The sequence below is a fragment of the Leptinotarsa decemlineata genome, unplaced genomic scaffold (genome assembly GCF_025532065.1).
Source record: "Leptinotarsa decemlineata unplaced genomic scaffold, Ldec_3_MD MMD2_tig00000882_RagTag_RagTag, whole genome shotgun sequence".
Classification (NCBI taxonomy): Eukaryota; Metazoa; Arthropoda; class Insecta; order Coleoptera; family Chrysomelidae; genus Leptinotarsa; species Leptinotarsa decemlineata.
Window position 1 is genome coordinate 5,331,446 of NW_027412556.1, and position 26,037 is coordinate 5,357,482.

The 26,037-nt window shown below is 35.7% G+C and overlaps 2 protein-coding genes across 3 annotated transcripts in view; one reads left to right on the top strand and one right to left on the bottom strand.

Moving 5' to 3' along the window:
- The first annotated feature begins 592 nt into the window (after positions 1–592).
- Pex23 (tectonin beta-propeller repeat-containing peroxin 23) lies at positions 593–21,264 on the top strand. The gene is made up of 13 exons (XM_074174893.1): positions 593–1,021; positions 1,177–1,512; positions 1,580–1,672; positions 1,756–2,048; positions 2,729–3,011; positions 6,076–6,375; positions 7,529–7,843; positions 11,372–11,558; positions 14,050–14,874; positions 17,168–17,571; positions 18,665–18,980; positions 20,290–20,435; positions 21,053–21,264. The coding sequence occupies exons 1-13, from the start codon at positions 797–799 to the stop codon at positions 21,089–21,091; spliced, it is 3,762 nt and encodes a 1,253-aa protein (XP_074030994.1). The 5' UTR covers positions 593–796; the 3' UTR covers positions 21,092–21,264.
- Positions 21,265–21,953: 689 nt separating this feature from the next.
- Positions 21,954–26,037, bottom strand: part of osp (myosin phosphatase Rho interacting protein outspread) — a 153,751-nt gene continuing 149,667 nt past the window's right edge. For both annotated transcript variants that reach the window (XM_074174891.1, XM_074174892.1), the window contains 2 exons: positions 23,663–24,191; positions 21,954–22,243 (listed from right to left, as the gene is read on the bottom strand). In XM_074174891.1, coding sequence (XP_074030992.1) covers positions 22,238–22,243; positions 23,663–24,191 — 535 coding nt within the window. In that variant the 3' untranslated portion in view covers positions 21,954–22,237. The remainder of the gene's footprint in view (positions 22,244–23,662; positions 24,192–26,037) is intronic.

Genomic DNA, 26,037 nt, shown 5'->3' on the forward strand with positions numbered 1-26,037 from the left:
GGAAGAATTATTTTGAAGCTCTAATTGAGGTATGCATGATTTTAATAAGAAAATCTCAAAATCACTATATATTTATTGAATGTTTTAAAACGACTCAATTGGGATATTTCCAATTGACTGCATAGAGACGTTTCAATTCAATTCATTATATAGCTGATGGTCGAGTTAGCGCGAGTGGTCCGTTCTATTCATTTATTCATTCATTTGTTCTATATGAAATGATGGTTCGATAACTGCGGCCAGATGGACAATTTTCACAGTATATCGTTCAACCCTTGCTTCCATAGAACTTGACATGAGTATCATCAAATGTAATCGAACATTTGCGATTTAAATGAATGGGAAAGATATGAAAATCCCATATTTTGTTTTCTTGAGCATGACATCCCCTGCAGATTACCCTGGATCCGCTATTAGATCGTGTGGGAATCCTTCGATAATGTACTAAATTCGGCAATCTATCCGGTTTCTGTGGAATGTTGTCTAATGTCGGGATATCAGTCACTTCCTATAAAATGAAAAACCTCAAGCTGGGATACTAGTCATTTCCTGTTTTTTGTTCATTATGTTGACCAACCTGAATAAAAAGTTTTATCAGCTGTCAGAACTGTCAGTGTCTATTGATTCTGCCAAAATTAAATGGACAAAATATACATATTGAATAAATAAATATTGTTGGTATTAGTATTATTGCACAACTTTTTTGTGATATGTGTTTAGTGACGACGCCTAGACGCAGGCTAATCAAATACTTTTTCGGCAAGTTGAGGAATATTCAATTACACTAAATTTCAATATGCCTAGTTCTCTTCTTTTTGGAATTAATAACGAAGGCCGTGTGCACACTCTCAAAACTACTGGCTCCATTTGGAGAGAACTACCATACGGCGGACAGGAGTTCAAGAAACTATCTACGGTGCCCCATTTCCTCTGGGCCCTGGGAGGCGATCACCAGATCTATGTTTACGTTTATGGACTTGATGTCCCTATCAGAGTAACGGAAGAAGCCTATGAGAATGAGGTAACAGCATTATCATATTAATAAATTAAGGAGAACGGTTTTAAGGGTGGTAACGAAGATATCGAGATAGACTATGTTACGTGTGAACATTCGTTTTTGGTGCTACAGTTATTTTCATTGCAGCATTGTATCCCAGCATTTTTTTCCAATTACAGAGATGGTTACCAATCGAGGGATTTTCATCTAGACTCTTACCTACCGATCGATGCCACTTTTCGAACGCGGATGGCACTGTAGATAGATCAATTGACAAAATCAGACTGCCTTCCATGGCCTGGCAGTGGGATGGCGATTGGCAGAAAGAATTGACTCTGAATGGTCAGCCTCTTGACCATAATGGCTGGACGTATGCTGTTGATTTTCCTAGTACCTATCATTCCCAAAAACAGTGGAAGAGCTGTGTACGAAGAAGGTTGTGGGTCAGATCTAGGAGATATAGTGCCATGAATTCTTGGTGTGCTATAGCTCCCTTGCATAAAGATGCTACTACGGTAAGGACATTTTTTCTAGTGGATTACAGTGAAGCTTTCATTTCATTACATTTTTTTCTACTTTCAGGAACCCTTTATTGATATCTGCATTGGTGGCCAAAATGTTGCAGGAGCTGATGCTGGTACTATGCTAGTTTGGGCAGTAACTTCACATAACCGAGTAAGTATTCCTTTTTAAGATATCGAACCGAAATTCGACACAATTGAGGAATCATAAAAATAATTTCTATTTCGCTCAAAAAGGTTATGTTTCGAACATGCGTCAGTACCAAATCCCCAGAGGGGGCCAGATGGAATCACATTCAAACGCCAACGAATTGCGAGGTCAATCAGATCAGTGTTGGCCCCACTGGGCTGTTGTGGGCATCTTTATTGGACGGACGGGCATTAGTTAGAATAGGAGTAACTCGTGATAATTTGCAAGGGGAAACTTGGGTGGAGGTCAGAAGCCCAAGTCCTGATCTGAAAATAACACAGATTTCTGTTGGAACGTGTGCCGTTTGGGCCATAACGCAAGATAAACAGATTTGGTTCAGGTGAGTTACACATTTGAATGTTTGAAAGGGAAATTTTTCCATTACAGGGGTCATATTTTTTCAACGTATTCAAAATACATACTTCAATGTATTTCCAGTTGAAGGTTTACAAAACCTCAACACATGTTTCGCATGTTTCTTGTCCAAAATTTTATATCGGACAAACCGGAAGAACTTTTTCCAAAAGAATAAAAGAACATAGGAGTAGTTTTTCAATGGATAGACCAACTCAACAAACAAAATACTTTTTGAACAAATTCTGTGTTGTGCTTTTGTAGTAATTTAAATCTTTGTGACTATTACTACTCAACAAATGTCTACATGATTAATTCATTACATACAACATTTACCATTCTAGGAACAACTCATAAAACTGGAGAATAATGAATACAATTTTTACCTGAGATATCATTTTATATACATTTGAGATCTATTCCAATTACCAATTTTCTCATTGCAAACTGATTAAATAAAGAGGAACAATTCAAATATATTTGATAATTGAGAAATAATTCCGAATTTTCAACACTATTGATTTATAAACTTTCCAAAAGGTTGAGTTTTGAACCTTTCCCGTCCAAATGCAATACGTCATAATTGTGATCAAACTTGTGCCTCTCTGCCAAAAAATGGTTTGCAAATGTTGAATTGGTCAATTTTGGTTTATTATCATTCTATAGGAAAGGTGTCAAAGGAGAAGCAGTTAGCATGAGCGAAGATCTATCTACTGGTTGTGGTTGGGTTGAAATGGTTGGTAGAATGGTACAAGTATCAGTCGCAGCCAATGATCAAGTTTTTGCTGTGGGTGCTGATGATCGACTGATATATCACAGAACAGGAGTGTGTCTTGAGGATCTAACTGGAAAACGTTGGCGGGCTCTACGAGCTGCATTGCAAGTCAGCCGAGCTAGTAGCAATGCTAGTTTGAATAGAGACAAGTTCCATCAGAGCTTCAGTAATTTAGTGAGTATGTTAATGAGAATGAGTTATAACACAACAAAGTTTTTGTTTCGGGGTTGAAATTAGATGATTTTAATGTATTTCCACGTGTTAAAACCGAAAGTGACCATAAAAATTATATATTAGCTCTTGTTTTCAAGATATAGTATCATTATATTATATATATGTATATTGAGTTTTCAACAAATGAAATATTTCGTCACCAACAGTTGGTACACATGTTTGTTTACATAACACCCCTCTCATCAGCTGTTCTTAAGTAGTAAACATAACCTATGTGAGTTTGTCAATTGTTTGTCAATTGTTTGTCAATGAGAGTGGCTGAAAAATAAAAACCGGGCAATGGCTTTTGCAGTACCTATGGTTTGGCGTGAGCCTATCAATCATACAGACGACTGTTATTTCTGCTTAACTCCTCCCATTAAGCAAGGTTTATCTATGAAGAAAAGAGGAACGGTTAAATACCCTAATCTCCCATCTGCTCTTCGTCCTGTACCACACTCAGACAATTTGCCAGTCCCTTCTCCACCCCAAAACTATGAAATTTTAGAGGAAGGTGATGAAGACTGTTTAGAAGGAGCAACCCATCCTTCTACATCCTATGACCCTGATTTTGAGGTAAGCGATAGGTCTAGTGATCCGCACAGAATTAGTCAAGCAGAGTTGAGTGACCTTATAAGAGATCTTCGCTTGTCTAAGGAAAAGGCTGAGCTGTTAGGGTCAAGACTACAACAGTGGAATCTTCTAAAACATGATGTGAAAATATCTCAGTACAGACAGCGTCAAAAAGATTTGCTTCCTTTTTTTGAGAAAAAAGAAAACCTCGTAGTTTGTTCTGATGTTAATGGTTTGATGGACTGCTTGAATTTGGATCACACTCCATCTAAATGGAGACTGTTTATAGACTCTTCAAAACTAAGCTTAAAAGCTGTACTTCTGCATAATGGAAATCAGCTACCCTCTATTCCTATAGGTCATGCAGTTCACATGAAGGAAACGTATATAAATATGAAAACACTTCTCCAATCAATCAAATATGAACAACACAAGTGGCACATCTGTGGTGATCTGAAAGTCATTGCTATACTCCTAGGAATGCAATTAGGGTTCACCAAGTACTGTTGTTTTTTGTGTCTGTGGGACAGTCGGGATAGAAAATCTCACTCTAAAAAAATGAACTGGCCTACACGAGACCTAAACCCTAATGAGAAAAATGTAGTTTACGAGCCTCTTGTAGATCCTAAGGATGTTCTCCTTCCCCCATTACATATTAAGTTGGGACTAATGAAAAACTTTGTGAAGGCCATGGACCAGGAAGGACAAGCTTTTAAGTACTTGAGAGCAAAGTTTCCCAGGTTGAGTGATGCTAAAGTCAAGGAAGGCATCTTTATTGGGCCTCAAATCCGTGAAATCGTAAATGATCCTGCTTTTGACATGATTTTAACAGGAAATGAAAAAAGAGCCTGGGAAGCCTTTAAGGGGGTTGTACATGGGTTTTTAGGTAACAAAAGAGATGATAACTTCACAGCATTGGTTAAAGAGCTTCTTCAAGCTTACCACCAACTTGGATGCAACATGTCCTTAAAAATTAATTTTCTTCACTCTCATCTTAATTTCTTCCCACAAAACTGTGGAGCTGTGAGTGACGAACATGGAGAAGGATTCCATCAAGACATTGCCTTAATGGAACAGAGATATCAGGGCCGTTGGAATGAAGCAATGCTTGCAGACTACTGCTGGTCTGTGTGTAGGGATGCTCCAGAAGTGTTTTATAAAAGACAAGCTAAACGACAGCGATCTTACAATGAATCGGATGGACTTAATTGAAATTTGTTGGTACAAACTTCTTTTATTTGTCAAAACACTAAGAATAATGTTTTTTTTTATTAATTTTGTACTTAAAATATTCTAAAAGAAACATAACAATATTGTTTTATGTACTTTCACTTTTCACGTATAGTATAACTACTCTTTAAGATTAAGTACTGTGTATCTCAAAAACCAGAGCTAATAAAAATTTTTCATTGTTATTTTCGTTTTTATCACCCCAAAATTAGTAGAAATTGACTAATTTAGTGTAGGAAACATTCAAAAAATATTTTTTTGTTGTGTTGTGTAATGTTCACGACGTCTTATATCAATGAAGTTATAATAGCAATAACGAATTTTCCTCCCAGGAAACATACATGTTCATGGAAGGGAGAAACTGATTCAAACTATCACACAACGGAGGAACTCAACCTTAAGATAAAATAAATTGAATAGTTGAGAAAATGCCTATTACGAATGATTCAATAATTTTCAAAATCACAAGTCAAAATACAAAATGAAAAATTGAACAAAAGCAATCAATACGCCTATCCAAAATTACTGAAATTGATTTGGAAATGTTTAGAATGACCAAATTTTTTTGACATTAGACTCTAAACTCGTCCACAAGTATTTCTTCATTCAAGGTTGGAGTTTTTGGTTTTGTTCCGTGAGTGTCGTTCAGTGCAGGTAGCCACTCTTTAGTGATGTTAATTATCTCTTCTTTTCAATCAAAATTCTAATTGTGTTTCTGAATTTTCATTGCCTCCCTATATAGTCGTGAGCAGTAAGCTCTAAATCCTACAAAGCATCTATCTTCAAACACGATAACTTAGGTACACTTGTTAAGTGCATGTTCCACTACAGTTGACTTGTCAATATGCCCCATGCGATAATTTATCTTGTGTTCAGAGAGCAGGTACTAAGACTTTTCATGATTCCCATATACACTGATCCATAGACACAAAGAATCCAGTAAACCGCAGGTTTTGCTGAAGACCTGTGGGTCCCTGACTTTACACTTTCTCTGATGGTTTTTATTGGCCTGAATACCAGAATTTTCTCTTGGCCCATTTTTCACATAGGACAGGAACCCTTTTACTTTGAAAGACTCGTTTGGAGTTGCTTTGGCATTCTCTTTTTTGAGTTGTATTGCCTGCTTGCATTCTGCCTCGACTGCTAAAGTTTTTTACACTCCCAAGTAGTTGTTTCTAAGTGAGAAATTGAATAGTGAGGATTAATTACTTTTTTCTCTTAGGTCCAGCCCCGACCCAGCAGTATGGTCGAGCAGTCAGCTATAAAGGAATGGCAAGACCATGCTCATTCAGCTCCCAGTGCTCCTGCTTCACTGCCTGTAGGAGACTTGGGCACTAAATATGAGATTCAACCAAAAAACCCAAAGGCTTGGAGTCCCGTACATTCGGTCGGTTCCATAGTTGGTATGGAAGTACATCCTGAAACGGACGAGAGTGTTTGGAGTGAATCCAGTAGAGATTCCTGTATTTTTGCAGATGACGAAGAACTTGGATGGGCGGAATATGAGGCCCCATGGTCCTGCGTAAGTATTCGTCAGTTCAAGTTAATAATAGTGATGAGTAGATGAACAATGTATGTTCTGGCTCACAAAACTGACAGAACAAGCCCTCTGAACAAAAGCATTAAAATGGAAGTATCATTACAGCGCCATCTTCACTTTTTTTCTCAAACTTGAAGATCAGTCTAATCTTTTACGTCACTCTAAATTGTTTTGGATCGGTGACAACACAAGTCTGCTTATTGTGTGCACTTTTGTAAACGCTCTTTTATAGCTTAGACATAGTGCTACTTCAGCAATACGGTGCTATACAGTATTTGTAAAACATAGTTTCTCTAATGAATCTCTGTATAGAAACAACACAGTTACACAACTTCAATTTTATCTATATATTAATTTATTTAGTGTTACTTTGTTCAATTTCATTAGGAAGCTTGTTATAGTCCAAGAGTCCTCTGTGAAAAATAGAATTCATTGTTCTTGCAAGGTTAGTTTGTGGGACAACAAAGTCATCTCTTCCTCTTGTATCGTATTTGTGTATCTGATGGTTATATGTAATAAACTCATTGAAGTAATGTGGTGCTTTTCCAGTGAGGATTTTGAATATGAATATCATAGAAAAATATTGTAATCTATCTTTTACTGTCATCCAATTCAGAATATTAATCATTGATAATATAGAAGTATATTTATATTTTAATAACAAGCGGCATTCCTCTGTTTTATAATTTTTGTAGAGTAGAGATAGAGTTACCTTCTAATAATGATATCAAAGTAGCACAGTAATCAAAGTTTGGTAGGATTATTGTTTTATAAACAGTCAAATTAGATTGGAATGTTAATTGTCTACTAATTCTAGTAGAGAAAAACAATTTTTTAGAAATTTTATTACACATTAAACATCTTCATTAACTTTCTTTAACCGGCATAATTCTGTCTGGAAGTTTTGTATCGAATGAATAAGTGAAATTTTTTGAAAGAAAATTTAGAAATTACAGTATCTTTTATACTATGAGTATTTAAAAATTAACATTTATTGATTCCACAATAATAAGAAATAAACAAATAGTTATTAAGAAAAATATGAACGTTGAAAAGAAAAGCAATAATGAAAAAAGTCAATTGAGATTGTGAATCTAATGTACAGTGCAAATTCTGATTTTATGCATATGTGAAGGTGGAATCAGGTGCCTGCACAATTGACATCACTCAACTTCCGAATTGGTTCGGAGAATCTGGCTGCGCTAATACTTCCGAGGAGTTGGATCAACCTTGGAGGGAAAAGATATTAGAAGATTTGAAATCCCGGCTTCAGTCTACAGATTCTTTTTCCAAGTACGAACCAGCTGTCGATACAACTTCATGGACACATTCTGGTGAAGCCAGAGTGAAGATGGGATCGTCTGGCTTTGTGGATTGTATCTTGCAAATAGAATGGGTTCAAAACACTGGAGCTTTGACCATTTTGAATCCGGATGGAGCATCTGCCATGGTGAGTAAAGTAAAAATCAGTTTATTTTAGGTGGTTTCAGATAATATTAGCCTAGGACTGTTTTTCATTCAAATATTGGCCACGTTATTGAAATTTCAACTAGTTCGTTCTCAGATTTTGTGAAAATTTCTGTATTTTTGTGGACTATTTTCAGGAAAACTTCACCTATCGGGAAAACTATTTGGATTTGTATATTATTTATTCATTTGCAAACAGGAGAACTCGAATTACTTTTAAGAAATATGCAAGAAGAATGAAACATTCCCTTTTGTTTTTTTTCAATCTGTTTTTCCGTCACCCAAGTCGAAACTTGTGTGAGCTATGGATTAACAAAGTCTTATCTATTAACGTGCGATTTTCAGCACTGAAATCTGATTCAGTTGAAAGGATTTGCATACAGTCATGTGTAGTGATAAAATCAAAGACCTCTCAAAATTGGTTTTGATGAAATTAAAGGTTCGTTCCAACCTTGAGTCACAAACAGATTTCCAACTGTTTGTAAATCGTTGTCAACGCGCATGTCTGGTAAATATTGGTTTCTGATTAATTTGAAATTTCTGATTGGAACAGCTGATAGTTCAACTGAAGTTTGGCATGGAATTTCAACATAACCTTGAAAAATAAGTCTAATCAAGTGTATTTCTGGAGAGTAAAAGAAGTTTGCAGTATTTTATAACTCTATTCTATTTACTAATCAACATGGAACTGGGAAGTCACCGCAATAACTAATTTGTGTAATTAAATATGTTCATATTTTAGGTTCACCTAAAGAATTCCTATTTTTCCTGCGCCAGCAAATACATAATTTATTTTATAACAATTTTTGCAGGTTATGTTGTTTACAAGTTGCATGAACATAAAACAGAAACAGTAATATGGAATACGCATGCGTCAGAATAATGGTTAGAAGATAATCCTCAAACCATTCTGATAGATTTCGAACAGGTTTGAATCTTGAATGGAACAAAAAACTGATAGTTTACTAATGGTTGGAAACTCGCGTTGGAACGCAATAACATTACTGCGCAGAATCCTGACTGTCAGAAACTGTTTCTGACGCTGGTTGGAACGAACCTTAAGTCATCAGTATAGAATGAATATTTGAAAAATTCATAAGGTTCATCTTTTCAGGCCTTTTTCATTGCGATATTATCAATTTATTATGTTAATTGCATTCCTCTATGACTAACAGAACATTCACGTCCATTTTCTAACATGTTTTTTTGGAAAGCTTTCGGCTTTTTACTTCTTCTTCATCGGAATTAGTTGATGCTTGATATCTTGTTTTCCTAATCAAGAAAGAGTCAATGATTCAGAAAAATGAAGAATCACCTACCTCATAGATTCATTGTCAGATTTATAATAAATTCACGAACAAGAGGCTTTCCTGTTCAACGTATCAGCTGTTGAATTTTCAACGTCTTGAAATTCCTTTTGAAAAACTAGATCTTTCGAAGTATCTCGAAAAAAAATCAAGTGGAATGAGGTCCAGACATCTCACGGGCCACCAAACTACTCCTTGATTTACTATGTATTTGTTAGGAAAACGTCTATTCATAAAATATCAAGCTATTATTCTGTTGTGAGGTGATGCCATCATGCTGAAACAACATTTACCAAAGTAATGCTATTTGAGTATATTTCAAATAGTTCATAAAGGTGGTTCCCTCCAAATTATAGTCATTGATGAAAGAGCTGAATAATCGGTTCTGGTACTCTCCTGCCTACACATCGAGCCTCTGAAAGCTCTGGGATTTTTTGGCACCAAATATGTGTATCTTGCATCACTGAGTTCTATGTTGTGTTTCCTTGAGGTCTGGTTTTAAAATGTTATTGACCTAATAAACTAATAAATTTGCTCACAGGAAAAATAATATTTGTTTCATTATGTGACACAACTGACTGCTATCCTAAACCAATTGTTTTGCGCAACTGCAGTTGTTCGAATCACCCAACGAGTTATATTTTAAAATTAATACTTATTTTCAGAAACTCAAAGCAAATATCAAGTAGATGCCCCCAAAAGTCCTTTTAGGTACACAGATGATATAATAAACACACTAGCGCTCTAATCATTTGTAAAAAGCTTCTAGGCTTCATTGGTGATGGTGGGCAGATGAATCAGTCGTTTGAGAAACTTGTCCACAAAATCGATTTAAATTTTTTCAAATGTTTTGTGCAGTGTAATGCAGGTCCACTTACGCTATTGTTCCGGCTCAAGAAAGCATTGCGAAACTGGTGATATGTTCTTGTTATCAAAATTTGGCAGGTTTTGAAACACTTAAAATAAAATTGAATACGCCCTACTTCAAACACAAACTATACATTAGCAATGAAACCCCTCCACATACGTGAACTGTTCAAAAAATAAACAAAAACAGCAACGTAATCATGCCTCAGTCACCGTATTCACCAGATTTGGCCCCCTTTGACTTTTTCCTGTTCCCGAAATTGAAGAGATACATGAAAGGACGGCGTTTTGCGACGATTAAGGACATAAAACATGTGTATTATATCTGAGGGGGAATACTTTCAAGGGGACAAAAAGAAATTGATGAAAAATAAATGTTTTTTGAAAAAAATTAGAATTCACTTCATTTTTTGAACTGACCTCATATTGATATTCAAAATGTCATTTTCTTAAAGATAAAATAGGGTGGGTCCTAGTATAGATCTCTGCAGTACATGACATGCAGTGGGTGCCATATTTGAATAATTTGTTATTGTAACCATCTGATACCTTTCTGACTGATAAGATTCTACCGATTCTACTCGCAAACCTTTTTGAGTAGAATCGGTAAGAAATCACAGAATGCCGCAGCGGAAGCTGCATCACTGTGGACGAATGAATACAATTTTTGCAAAAGAAAAAAATGGCATTGCTTGCATTTTCATGTTTTTGGTAATAATTATAATAAACGGGCTTAATTCATTTACATACATCCCTACTTGATATTATAAATGTGAATGTAAAGTTTGTATGTTACGGTTTCACGCAACAACTACTCAACTAATCATCATGAAATTTTGTATTAAAAGTAATATTTTGTGTAAAAAAAAAATTGTTTGTCAAAAAAATCTCAACTCAGCTACTTTGTTAGTTAGGTTAGGCTAGGTTAGGTTAGTTTAGGTCATGTTAGGTTGGGATATGTTTGGTTAGGTTTGTTTAGGTTAGGTCAGGTTAGGTTTGTTTAGGTTAGGTCAGGTTAGGTTAGGTAATAATTTTTAAAAATTGATAATTCCAGCCAAGCAATAAAATATAGTTCTCATATAGATTCATTTCTATTGTACTGACACTTATTTAATGGCATAAATGCGAGCGAAGCCGCGGGTAAAGGCTAGTTGTTTATAAAGAAGAAGTAGATACAAAAATCAATGATAAGGCGAAGTTCAGCCGAGGCTGTTGATTTGTTGGAATTTGATTAATTTTTTCCACAAAATTCAGTTTGCGGTCAAGTGGCTTTCTCAAACGACTGATTTAAATGTAGAGAGTTGAAAACATAATCTGATTTTTCATCTTTTTTTCAGTATTCCTTCAGTCTCAGCGACGTAACTTGTGTACAATTGTGTAGCGATCCTGGAAATCCTCGTTTAGCGGTACATATTCCAAGACATCAGACACCGGTTATTAAACTGCAATTTAGCAGTGATGCTCTGCTTGAGGAATGGCAGTCACATTTCTCAAGTACCTGTGGAAAAATTCATGAAACTTCAGGTAAATCTTTCGTCTAGAAATTCGACAGAACTGACCGATACTTGAGGAAAATCCATTATAAAGTATTCAAAATACTTCAATGTGAGATTTCCGCCTGATTGTTTACAAGACTGTGACAGGTGTTTCGGTATACAATGGCATTTTGATTCAGAGGGAGGAGGACAACTAGTATTCGTTTCCACACTGTATATGGATCCTCCTGCCAAAATTTATTGATAATGAAGTAAATAAATAAATAAATTAACATATTCTTTAGAAAATAGAGTAAAGAAAACGATATCTCAAAAAAAATTACATGTATATAACTCCTTATATATTTGATGAGCTGCCTCATTATATAAAAAATTCCAAATCTTTTTTTCATATAAAATATCATATTAAAATAACAGATAAGGCAAAATTGTAAAATTAATTTAGGTTGGTATACCTGTATGGGTGGTACACCTGGATGATTTACCTGCATGAGATACCTATATAGCATAAATAGGGTTAGCTTCGCATTAGTTTCTAGTTTTAATCTTCCTCTTTGAAGATGATCACTTGGTGATCGAAACACGTGTCGAGGTGTTAAAAATAACGATTTGGTGTTGGGAAAAAACTCTAGTAATATTCATTACTACACCAAAGGTTCCAAACAGTGCATCATAAGTAAATTTATGTATTCATTCGTTATTTTCTTTTCCTTCACTTTCAATATTTACTTTTTGATTAACTCCCTAGTAAATTATTTGTATATGAATATATGTGAGATTGTATTTATAAAATTTTTTTCTTATCTAGGCACCAAGTTTCACTTTTCAAGTTTATTATCAATTCATTTAGAAGTTTCTTTATTATTTCCTATGTATATATAATAAAATGTCATGAGTAAACCTATATTATTGCTAGTGGACTCGGTTAACGGTTTTTTGCCATGTAAATTATTTCTATCAGAGCAGTATCACTTACAGATAATATTAATCCCTTAATGCTATGGTGTGTACAATAGTTTTCGTTAGTCCATGTTTAGCTAACACAAACAAATTGGATGCTTTGCCTACTCGAGAGGGTGCCACGTATAATGGGGAATGTTCCTCCTGACAAAAATCAAGTAGTTTTCATAAAAGAGTTCTAAAACAACGCATTATGAACTTATCATTTCAACCTTTCCCTTTAAAAAATTATTCAAATACTTAAAATAGAGGAATGAAATAATGCATTCAACATTTAAAGGGATTCGTTTCTATTTCACCATTTGGTAACATCGGTTATAGCTAATAAAGGACAATGAATCTGTTACCTGTATGAGACAAACAAAGATGACATATTTCAGAGGCGTGCTGTTCTGTTTACTTAAGTTCCGAGTTCCGAGACATTCTGTAACATATGACATTTTGTGCACCTAACGTATCTTCCTCTATATAAATAAATAACAAAACAACTGTTGTTTATGTGGCTTGTAGAGGTGGTATTGAACTATAATTTATATTTTGCCTTAATTGTTGATTTATAAAGAAAATTTTCCTTTTTCAAAGTAGAATATCTAGGTATGTATAAATTACGTAAAATGTAAAAATTAAAACTTAACATTTGAAACATCAATTTGAATACAAAGTTAATTTGAAAAACTCATGAATTAAACTCAACTTTATTTTGTTCAAACTTGCATTTGCTGTAATAACCCAAATTGAGGAACATTCCCCATTGTCCGTGTGAAAAACATGGTGTGCTCGGACGTTGTTTGGCCTCGGGACTTATTAATAGTTATAGTCAATCTAATTGAAGTTTCCACACGTTTAAAATGAATTGGAACATGTGTAGGTATAATAAGAATTCGTGGTATTAATATATTTTCACCTCGAAATGCTGGCTTCGACAACGTTTTTCAATAATTTTATAATTACTAATCGTGTGCCGTTGCACAGCCGTGGTGGATTCAAGTTACGGGGTGATCCAACCTTCAGTTGTAAATTATGCTGTGTTATGCCTGGCAAATCCAATGAGTTCAAAATTCTGTTGGATAATTTATAGCTTTGGTGGCATTGCAAACTGTATCTACGCTCGATGAATAGACAATAATAGTGACCGAATGCTGTTTACTGAATGAGAAGGGACACCGGTAGACGCTTGGCGGGAATAACTGATCTATGATCAGGGTTGAAAATGATAACATTACTAAAATGTGTATTTAAAAATGAGGGTTGGTGGTAGAAGGGTAAAAATTTGTCTGAAAAATTGAAAATGTTTGAGGTGGAACACCCTTGTCACTTAGGAGTATGAGAGTATGAAAAATAGTTCGAAACCTATTCTCAGATCTATCGAATATACGTATGAAATTTCATGAAAATCGGTTGAGCCGTTTCCGAGGAGTATGGCAACTAACACTGTGACACGAGAATTTAATGTATTAGATTATTATTATATCAAACATTTCCTAGTCTATACTTGTAGGATTTTGAATTTCAACGAAAGTAATGAAGCAAAAATTAAAATAAGTTTATTATTATTATAGGTAAACCAAGTGATGAAAGTATATGGGCAGTGACAGGTCTTGGAGATGTATTCGTTTGGGATCCCACCAAATTAGAATCCAACCAACTGCGAGAAGATGACTTTTACGTTCAGAAATATGATCTTAGCAAAAAAGAATCTCCATTCAGGGTCGCGTTACATGTCGGTTGCATTCCAGGCACGGTGATAACCCTGACCGGTTATATTTCCGACAAGGCAGAGCGTATCGCTATAAACTTAGACGCTCCGGTAACTTACAAAGTCAAGCACAAATCCCATGCCGAGCTAGAAAATACCTGCCTGCACATAAATCCACGTTTCACCGAAGGAGTTGTAGTTAGGAATTCGATGAGTGAAGGAAAGTGGGGTGCAGAGGAAAAGGATGGTCGTAATCCTTTCGTACCCGGTCAAGAATTCCATCTGAAAATTGAGACTACTGAAGACGCCTACCTAATTTACGTGAACGATCAAAATTTCACGTCCTTCAGGCACCGGTTGCCACCACATTCAGTATCTGTTCTGAGCTACTGGGGAAAAATGCAGCCCCTCAAATTGGTTATCAAAAGCCCTGTGCTGATAATTGATATGTTGGACTTGTATTGGAGGCAACTTGGTGGCGGACATTTGAAAAAAGTGGAAAGTTGTCAGGTGGGGGTGACTTGGGGCATCGGTTATGATCACACAGCGTGGGTCTACACGGGCGGTTGGGGTGGAGGATTTTTAGGTACCTTGGACAGCCTCAATGTTCATCCGATGACTGATTCACAGGACTCCAGGGTTTATGAAAACCAGAGGTGGAATCCTGTTACTGGTTATACTTCAACAGGTGAGTTTTTTGTTTCGAAACCAAAGACTAATTTTGTTCAATGAATCTCTAAAATACGCTGTGCACAGTCAAAGCATTAACGTATACAATACCCTATATTCAGTAGTAATGTTCGGCATTTGAGCACAAGAGTTATGTCGATGCCAAAACGTGGATAAGCAATACAATACCCTTTTTGGTAGAGGCGAATTTGTAAGATCAGGCGTCAATATTTATGTTTGCCTTTTGAGCACCAGGGTTACTTGAATGCCAAAACGTGGATAACCAATACAATACCCTACTTGGGTAGGGATGGATCTGTAAGATCAGGGTTTCTCAGATGCCAAAGCGGGAATAACCAATACAATACACTACTTGAGTAGGGACGGTTTTGTAAGATCAGGCGCCAATGTTAATGTTCGGCTTTTGAGTGCAAAGGTTACTTGAATGCCAAAACGTGGATAACCAATACCTTACCTTATTTGGGTAGGGACGGGTTTGTAAGATCAGACGTGAAAATTAATGTTTGGCGCATTTGAGTGCAAGGGTTACTTGGATGGGTTACTTCAACAGGTGAGTTTTTTGTTTCGAAACCAAAGACTATTATTGTTCAATGAATCTCTAAACTACGCTGTGCACAGTCAAAGCATTAACGTATACAATACCCTATTCAGTAGTAATGTTTGCCTTTTTAGCACAAGGGTTACTTGAATACCAAAACGTGGATAACCAATACAATACCCTACTTGGGTAGGGATGGATCTGTAAGATCAGGGTTACTCAGATACCAAAACGTGGATAACCAATACAATACCCTACTTGGGTAGGGATGGATCTGTAAGATCAGGGTTACTCAGATACCAAAACGTGGATAACCAATACAATACCCTACTTGGGTAGGGATGGATCTGTAAGATCAGGGTTACTCAGATGCCAAAGCGTGGATAACCAATACAATATACTACTTGGGTAGGGACGGTTTTGTAAGATCAGGCGCCAATGTCAATGTTCGGCGCATTTGAGTGCAAGGGTTACTCAAATGCCAAAACATGGATAACCAATACAATACCTTATTTGAGTAGGGACGGGTTTGTAAGATCAGGCGCCAATATTAATGGACGGTTTTGAGTAAAGGGGTTACTTAGATGCCAAAACGTGAATAACCCTTTACAATACCATACTTGGGTAGGGATGGGTCTGTAAGATCAGGGTTACTTAGATGCCAAAACGTGGATAAACAATACTATACCCTATTTGGGTAGGTATGATTTTGTAAGATCAGGCGCCAATAATAATGTAGGGATTCTGAGCACAAGGGTAGTTACTTAGATGCCAAAACATGGACAGCCAATACAATACCATACTTGGGTAGGGATGGGTCTGTAAGATCAGGGTTACTTAAATGCCAACACGTGGATAAACAATACTATCCCCTATTTGGGTTGGGACGGGTTTGTAAGGTCAGGCGCGAATATCAATATTCGGCATTTGAGCTTAAGGATTACTTAGATACCAATACAATATCCTACATAGGTAGGAATGAGTCTGTAAGATCAAGCGTGAATAGTAATGTTCGGCATTAGAGTACAAGGGTTACTCAGATGCCAAAACGTGGATAACCAATATAATACCCTACTTGGGTAGGGACGGTTTTATAAGATCAGGCGCCAGTATTAATGTAGAGCTTTTGAGCACAAGGGTTACTTAGATGCCAAAACATGGCATGACATGACATGAAACCAATACAATAGCATACTTGGGTTGTGATGGGTCTGTAAGATCAGGGCTACTTAGATGCTAACACGTAAGGGTTACTTAGATACCAATACAATATCCTACATGGGTAGGGATGGGTCTGTAAGATCAAGCGTGAATAGTAATGTTCGGCATTTGAGTGCAAGGGTTACTCAGATGTCAAAACGTGGATAACCAATACAATACCCTACTTGGGTAGGGACGGTTTTGTAAGATCAGGCGCCAATATTAATGTAGGGCTTGTGAGCACATAGGATACTTAGATGCCAAAACATGGATAACCAATACAATACCATACTTGGGTAGGGATGGATCTGTAAGATCAGGGTTACTTAGATGCCAAAACGTGGATAACCAATACCATATCCTATTTGGGTAGGGACGGGTCTGTGAGATCAGGTGCCAATATTAATGTTCGGCGTTTGAGCGCATGGTTAACTTAGATGCCAAAACGTGGATCTCTCCATCATTTTCTATATGTTGGAGTTAATGTTTTCACTTCAATTTCCAGTCTGTTTCATTATGTCAATGAACCGAAACTTATTTTCATTCTTTACAGGTTTACCAACAGATAGATATATGTGGAGTGATGTCACCGGAAAACAGAAACGAACCAGAGATCAAGTTAAACTTCTCTCGAGCAGGTGGCAGTGGGTTTCTGACTGGATGACAGACTTTCATGTACCTGGTGGGGTGGATCGTGATGGTTGGCAGTATGCTGTAGACTTTCCGGCTAGTTACCATGCTAATAAACAATTCACTGATTACGTTAGAAGGAGAAGATGGTACAGGAGATGCGCGATTGCTACAACTGGACCTTGGCAGGAGCTTGGACATACAAAGTTGCTTGAAGTATCTTTAGAGACTGTCAATGACTTTGTTGACAGTGTTGTAGCAGTGTGGGCCCTTGCTTCGGGAGGACAGGCGATGGTGCGGCTTGGAGTTTCAAGGTCCAATCCCTTGGTAAGTTGCATTTGTATTGTTGCGTTTTACCCGTGAGTTTGTCAACTTTATTTTGCTGTTACACTGACAATACAACCAAACACTTTGACTGAAACTTTAAACTAATATTCAAATGTCAATCGCCTTATTAGAACACTTCGTATCACACTGTCCACTCGACTTCTCGATATGCGAATGGGTAGTGTTTATATATGCCAATGGAAGTCTTAGGAAGCCGTCGTCGAAGCGACGCACCACCTAGAACAATTCCAAAACGCCAATAGAGTTGAGCACGATCTTGGCCACATCCAAATTGATTTACGCGACCAGCGGTGGTCGGCGATATTTTTAGGGGATGATTTACAACAGTATAGAAAATAATAGAACTTTATTTGTCTCTGAAGTTATTACAAAAAGGAGTACAGAATGTATAACTCTTTGAACTCGTCACAAAATATAATATAAATTCAGTATTTAGTATAACATATTAGTATAAAATTATATTAGTTCATTTATCTAGAAATTCCTCCAACGAGTGAAATGCCCTGGATTCTAAATATTTGTACAGATCCTCAGATCTGAAAGATCAATTTTGTTATTAAACAAACCTATAAATCTATTATAACAAAGAATACCTTTATATTTGTGTGAGTTTTACCCAATGGTTATAATCTTGAGTATCGTTGATGTAGGTGACACATTTTCTTGTAATGTACTTGTGTAAACTGCTATTTTTAAGAATGGAATAGAATGGAATACCTACCTTTGGAAAAATTGATTTACAAGATGTATTAGGTATCAATATTTAAGCTTACGATGGGATAGGATAGTACCTAATTTATCGCTGAACAGGAATGAGGATAAAATAAATGTCATACCTAATACCAACTTGGTCATCCTGACCTAAAAGACAAAAAATATTGTCATTTAAAATGAATAAAGTTATAAAAGACATTAAAAAAATTATGAGATACTCCATCTTCGCAATATTACTGCAAATATGGCTTTGAATCATTCACAACTTTTTGAAAAAGCCAAATTCAAATATGAATTTTCATAAAATCCCCCAAAAAGTACTGACACCCAAATTGAGATTGATATTTTCTTTTTATAGGGTCATATATGGGAACATGTAAATACCGATCAACCCCTGAACAGTATCAGTTGTGGTCCGTTCAATAAAGTTTGGGCCACAGGTAAAAACGGCTGTGCATATTTCCGAGTGGGTATAACTGAAGAAAAATTGGAAGGCGAGAAATGGATTTGCGTTGAAGCTCCACATAAAGGACAATTGAAACAAATTTCTGTTAGTTCGATAGGAGTTTGGGCGGTAGATTATCGAGCAAGATTGCACGTCAGGAAGGAAATCACCTCGAGTGCTCCCGGGGGGACCCACTGGCAGACTCTTGAACCTGATCCACCTATTTTGAGTGAGTTTTGTAATGTATTCAAGAAACACTTTATTGTGAGATGTTTACTAAACAGTTTTACAAGGTGTTTTGCTATACAATTGCTGTGTTAGGCGTGTCTATGCTAATTGAAATCTACATATTCGATGAAGTGAAAGTATACAAACTCATTTAAATGAAAATGTGATGAATGAAGTAACCTGAGCTTATGTATCAGTTGATTAACAGTTTCCACATTTGAAAAACTATTCTTGAATCTATTCATTTCTAAAAGTTCTAAAAGATTGAGTTTCAAACTGTTCTCTTCTAAATGTAACATAGTTGTGATTGAACTCATGTCCTTCTGTCAGAAGATGGTTTGCAAATGTGGAATTGATCTGTCCATTCAAGAAACTACTTCTGTGCTCTTTAATTCTTTGGGGAAATGTTCTCCGCGTTTGGCCAATATAAAATTTTGGGCAGGAGCCACAAGATATACTCCTGATCTATGTGACAATAAAGTGTTTTTTGAATATGCTATGGATTTTCATCAAGTATTGGCCGATTTCATTGCACGAGTTTTATAATTTGAGAATTTTGTATGCAGGAATGGTTATGTAGTTTTAAACTGGTTAAAAAATGTGACGATTTGAGTCCCATTAATATTTATCAGGTCAGCGACGAGAGAAAACTTTTACATAAAAAACACGAGGGTAACAAAGACCAGGAGAAAAAACTGAAACAAACTTTTTGAAATATTCGCTTTCAAGATTTATACAATTTTTCACATATTCAAATCAACTCTCACAACAGATTTTCTACTCTCTCTCTGTCTATTCGATTACATCTAACAACGTATAACGTATACAGATTTTTCAGTTTGTGAGTTGAATTTTTTGAATATTTCTTCGCACCAATTAACAGGAGCTTTTTTAAGGAACAGTCCTCACAATACATCCCAAGCACGTCTTTTTGGACCATCTTGCTCATGGCATTGATGTTTTTACAGTTGTGACCGATTTTGGCTAAACTACGATTTATTTCTGAAGAAAGCATGACCACAAAAAACACAAACCGCTTTCAGGCATTGAATGATGAAGGAAGCAATTCTATACACTTGCAATTTTCTTGGCAATAACTGTCTATCTACTACGTTGTCATATCTAAACCGCCGACAATTCTATGGTAATAAATGGCGAATTTCATGAACATACTACATTTTTGCAGCGCCATCTAATGGTGGTTGGCAGAAACATAAAAAGTATACCCTAGTGAAGAATATTTTGACTTGATTATAACTTAACCTCAAAGTGCTATTCAACTCAAGTTGATATGTCCATCTGATTTTCAGATTCGGCACCTAATACAACGGGTTTCAAACATGTTAGTGCTGGAAACAGTCAAGTTTGGGCAACTACAAATGGAGGAGTCATTGTCCGACGAGAAGGCATATGTCCAGCAAACCCTGCAGGATCTGGCTGGGATATTGGAATACCTGTAAGTGAAATTGAATTTCAATTTACTGATTTTGCTACCTTTGCCCTCAGTTATGAGTAATAACCATCACTTCTGCAGGCACCTGAGAAAAATTCAGTATATCTTACAAAAAACATGCGATAGAATTGCAACACTCTTATTGATAAGTATTTCATTATCCAAGTTGGCATCATCAGGTGATGGCGTATAGCAGTATAGTTCATCTCCTGCTGAGCCAAACTTTGTTGGTGACAAGAGACTTACAATTCGTGTGGTGGAAGTGTTCTTTCTGAGCCAAATGTTTTAGTTCTGCCTTGCTCTATAGGGTATGCACAGTTCAAATAAACTTAGTCTAATATGGGATGTTTTTATTAATTAAATACTTGAGTGATGGCCGCCCTTGTTATTCACAAGATCTCAAGTCTAACTCTCAATATTTCTTCGGTACTTCGAAGGCTCTCATTAGGGATTATGGGTGTGCTTTTTTGGAATACAAGATAAATTAGAGAGTTCTTGAGTATGAGCCGCGTTAAATCAACATTGTTCGAACAAAAGCTACAACTTTCAAGGATGTGTTACATACAGAACTACTACTGTTTGTTGGAGTGTATTTCTTTAATTTTTCATTTTAATTTCAGGGCAATTGGCAGCATGTGAGTGTGAGAGCCTTCAGCTAGACTATATTTGAATGGAGAATACAAACAATGTGATGAATTTTATCCAAAGCTAGTTCTAAGTCTGCTTTAACAATTTTAAAGAATTTTATTTATATGAGCTATAAGTTTTATTTAGCTTCAGTTTATTTCTATTTAAAAATATATAGCTTTTGCAAAACTTTTTCATACTTGTATACTTGTCTTATTTACTGTCTCTCATTCCTTTCGTCGTTTACCTTATGATATTCCACTCTTCACCTGAATATAAAACCATACAAAAATAATTGATTCATTAAATGTGTTTCATTTGTAATTATGGGAGCTGAACAACTTACGTGGTATTCCCTTCAAGTCACCAAGCAAACCATAATCTTAATGCTACAAAAAAATGACGTAGAGGTTGATCCTAGTCCAAATTTTTCATGAAGTTATTTCAAAGTAATGAAAGGTATATTGTTGACATACTTCTATCAAAACATGACAATTCAACACTATATTATATCTACCACATACCATCTGGAACTGAACCCTATAGAAAAAATATAGACACAAGTAAAAGCCTATAATATCTCAAACAAAAGTGAGGAAATCAGGACCAGGCAAAAACGGCCTTCGTCATCTCCGTCGAACCCCGAGCATACTTGTCGACTTGTCTTATGTTGGTAAAAGTGTACTGATTCAAATGGCGCTTATTTCGATTAAATTGAATAAGTATTTAGTGAAGTATTACAGTTTAAAATAGTGTGATTGATTACTTGACCCTATTTAATAAGTATTACCAAGATGGGGATTAATTTTGCTCAAAATTGGGAGACATTGTTTTCATTCAGGTACCTGCTTATGAAACTCCCTTGGAAACTTATAAGCATAAAAAAACAACAACAATTAATAATTTATATATTTTGTTCATATAAACATTCCAAAAAACCCAACACATATAAACAATAAACTGTTAACTGTTACAAAAAAAACTATTATTATTTGTACAAATATGGGATGCTGTGAGAGTTGAGGTAAAATAAATAAAAACATTCAAGGGGTAAAACAATCATTAAACTTGAGTAAAGAGGTGCTATTTTCTGTACACAACGGTGATATTGTACTAATTTACACTGGTACATGAGGCTTGTTAAGACTAGTATATTTTCTTCTAACAGACACATTCCGTCAGTTCTGAAACAAAAAAAAAACATTAATGGATACTGTCAAAGTTCAAAGAGAGATTAAAAAAAATTTAATGGTCACTTAGGATTGATGTCTAATGCTGACAATCATTGTCAGCCCAGCAGTGTGTACTTGCAATCATTACTTATTTATTTATTTATACAAACTTTACAGGCTATGGCCCAGTTACATAATAGGAAAGGTGAATATCACAAATAGATTTGTACATACACCAAAATGACAAAAAATTTTAAAAAAATATTCAACAGTTTGATAACTAGCGAGCTTTTGGAAGAATATATCACAGTCATTTTGTATAGTATTATAGGTATTGCACATAGCATTTAATGGAGCATTTTGATAATAATTTGTTCTTGCCGATTCAATATACGATGTAATTTCATAAGCCGGTAAGTTGAAATTGATTTTTGGTGGGGACAAGGATCATCCCCATCACTATGTATTATTTTGTACAAATATATTAGGTATGCAAATACTTTTCTTTTCTCGAAGGTTTGTATGTTGTACTTTTCAAGTAGCACTACTTAGGGAATATCAAGGTCATAGTTATCCGTTTCTTCGAAGTGAAGATATCTCAAGAACTTGTTCTGAACTCTTTTAATGCTATACTTATGACAGATATTGAGGACACTATATAATGGAGGCATATTCCAAAATCCTTCTAATAAGAGTGATATAAGAATGAATTTCACTAGTTCGGACTTCCATTGTCTACTATATAAAATGATTTGAAATCCCTGAAACAATTAAAAAAGAAGAATTGAAAATGAATAGCTGAAAATAACAATTATATTAACCAAAATAAACCTGAAATGAAATAATAGTGAAATAAAATACAAGTAAAAATAGAATAATTGAATAAATAAAAATAAAGGAATGAAAAAAGAAAATAAAAATAAAAAGTGGAGAGATTCCAAGTCACGTTAGTTCACGACGTTTCGATTGTTAGTATCTACAATCGTCTTCGGGTGATGACTGGACTGATTCCTCCGAGAGATGACTATTTATAGGTCGTTCGAGTACTTTCACTTATTCCCGTTTTCCATTTTCCGCTTCACTGGTTCCGTGGGAGATTACCGTTTTGGCGGGAAATGGCCATTTTTCGCTTGATGATGGGTTTCCATATGTTGCGTATTTCTACGCTGGCTTGGCTGAATACGTTGTTGGACAACATTATTGCGGCTTCCTTGAATTTTCTCCTAAACCAATGTTCCTCTCCCCTCGCTGTGTGTGTTTCTTGTGCTCGGCAATGTTCGCATTGCCGGCAATGCGAGTCTGAATAACTAAACTATCCATTATTTTTAATAAATTTGGTGGGGTGGACGTATCATCATAATTTTTAGTATATTCAGTTGCAACATTTATACTGAAAAAAGATTTCATCAAAAAAATCTACATGATTATTACCTGCATTGACGAGATCTTGGGGTTACGTTCCAGCTTCAATATATGCTGTTGGGCATGTGCCAACTGCCTCGTGGCGCTAGCCAGTTGACCTTCAAGAGCGGAAGCTTCCAGAGACTTGACGGAAAGTTTTTCAGACAAATCAAAGATGTCGTCCCTTTTTTGCCTTATAAACTCCTGTTTGAACTTGGCAACTTCTCGCTGTACCTCCGCTTCGTGAGCCTTCTTCATCACGTCCAAAGCAGCCAGAGTGGCTTGCGTTTCCTCCGCCAAGGCTTGTTCTTTGTCCTGCTTGAGCATCTCGACTTCTTGGTTGTGTTCTTCTCGCAAATCTTGAATGGTCCTTCGGTGCCACTGTTCCATCGATTGGAGGACTCTTTCGCACAATTGTTGCAACTGCTCGATGTCGGCTTCGTTGTGATGTTCTTTGCACGAAGCTAGGGCTCGTCGGTACGCCGCCCTCAAGTTTTCCACCTGAGACAGGTATTCCGTTCCCAAGTAAACTGGTCGGTTCTCTTCGGAAGAGTGATACCTTCAAGAAAATACATTATCGCATGAAAACTCGCATCAGATGAGGCAATTTGATTTGAAATACATATTGATTTAGCTGCACATTTTTGTAAACAGCTTATTGTGAAATTAATTGCATTCTTTCTTTTTTTGGAAGTTTCACACACACCTTTTTGGTATCAAGATGAAGAAGTAGAAGGCCAAAACCTTTCCCAAAAACTAATCTGTCCTAAAAATATACATAAGAAGGGTGGAAGAGTCGTGTGATTCCAATCTTTTATCATTCAACATCGACAAAACAAATGTGGTCACGTTTAGATGTAACATAGGGGAAGTACTCTTGGAAAATGTTAAAATTGAAAATTTGGAAAAAAACAAATTTTTAGGGCTCTTCATTGATGAGAATCCAAAATTTGATTCCCATGTTGACTACTTATGTAAAAGACTAGCAGCAGGATTTCATGCAGTGAGAGTCGTTGCAAGAGAGTTAGACACTACTATCACAAGATCAGTTTATTTTGCACAAATTGAGTCCTATTTACGTTATGGAATTTGTTTCTGGAGAAATTGTACACAATTTCGTTTCAATATGGTATTCCCTCTACAAAAAAGTTCCATCAGATATTTATGCAAGGCTAGCTACAGGGATTCATGCTCCCCATTATTTGTGAAGCAAAAAATTCTGACCTTAGTTTGTCTTTTTATTTTGGAAACAGTGTGTCTTATCCACAAAAAATATAAAAATACCACCTCAACTTATGCTATACGTCTGTCTTGCTTCATTTCCCTTCCAACACCTACTCTAGCCCTTACACAAAATTCTATTATTTTCGATAGCAAGAAGTAATTTAATCACCTTCCCATTAATTTATGGCGAATATATAATGAAAAGAAATTCAGAAAGAAAGTAAAAGAATTCCTTGTTGGGAGGCCCTATTATAGACGAATTCTACTAAAGCTCTAACGAGTAATTGGCATGTAGCTTTGTGTAAACAAGTTATTGAAATCAACACAAAATGGCTATGAATGTTCATTACGTAGCATTATATATTTACATTTACTCAATATTCATATATTCATGTACTTATATTTGTATCTGTTCAGCTGGGCTTAATATTGTTCTGTCCATATACTCTGCTCTTGTCTCTAAGTTAATATTTGTTAATTGTCCCATATTCACGTTTTACTTTTCTAGACTTTGCCAATAAGATGTTCAGATCTTGGGTAATAAAGCATATTTTGATTTGATTTGATTTACCCGTTTGAATTCAATCACTTTATATTGTAACAAAGAATAAGTGATACCATAAGAACAGGGGTTCCCCAAGGAACCGTTCTTGGTCCAATACTTTTTTAAGCCTACATAAATTCTCTACTCTTTTTGAAAGTAAAAGCAGAATTATATCATACGCTGATAATACGGTTATTATTTTAAACGAAAATACATGGTCTGAAACCAAAAATTCTATCCAGTCAAGCATGGAAAAAATTCAGAAATGGTTGAATATGTATCATCTTTCATTACACGTTACTAAAACCGACTATCTTGCTTTCTATATAACATCAGCAAACGGACCTAATTTCTCTAATATTAAAGTTCCAGATATGAGGGAGGAAATCAAAGAAATAAATGAGGTCAAGTATTAGGGCATAATTATTGACAATAATTCAAAATGGAACAATCATGTTGATTATCTGACAAAAAAAAGTAAGGAAGCTAATACATAAATTTTACCAGCTAAAGTTTCTATCGAAAAATATACTCATAATAATTTACAAATCTCTAGGTGGGTCACTTTTTCGTTATGGTATCCTTGCGAAAACTGAACGTAAAACAGAACTATATTCTGAAAACAATCTTGAAAAAA

What these genes read in the sequence shown, in the direction of transcription:
- Pex23 (XM_074174893.1), top strand. Translation starts at nt 797, where the DNA reads ATGCCTAGTTCTCTTCTTTTTGGAATTAATAACGAAGGCCGTGTGCAC. An exon ending in CGGATGGAGCATCTGCCATG is followed by an intron (nt 7,844 to 11,371) that starts GTGAGTAAAGTA and finishes TCTTTTTTTCAG; the next exon opens with TATTCCTTCAGTCTCAGCGA. An exon ending in GCTGGGATATTGGAATACCT is followed by an intron (nt 20,436 to 21,052) that starts GTAAGTGAAATT and finishes TTTTAATTTCAG; the next exon opens with GGCAATTGGCAGCATGTGAG.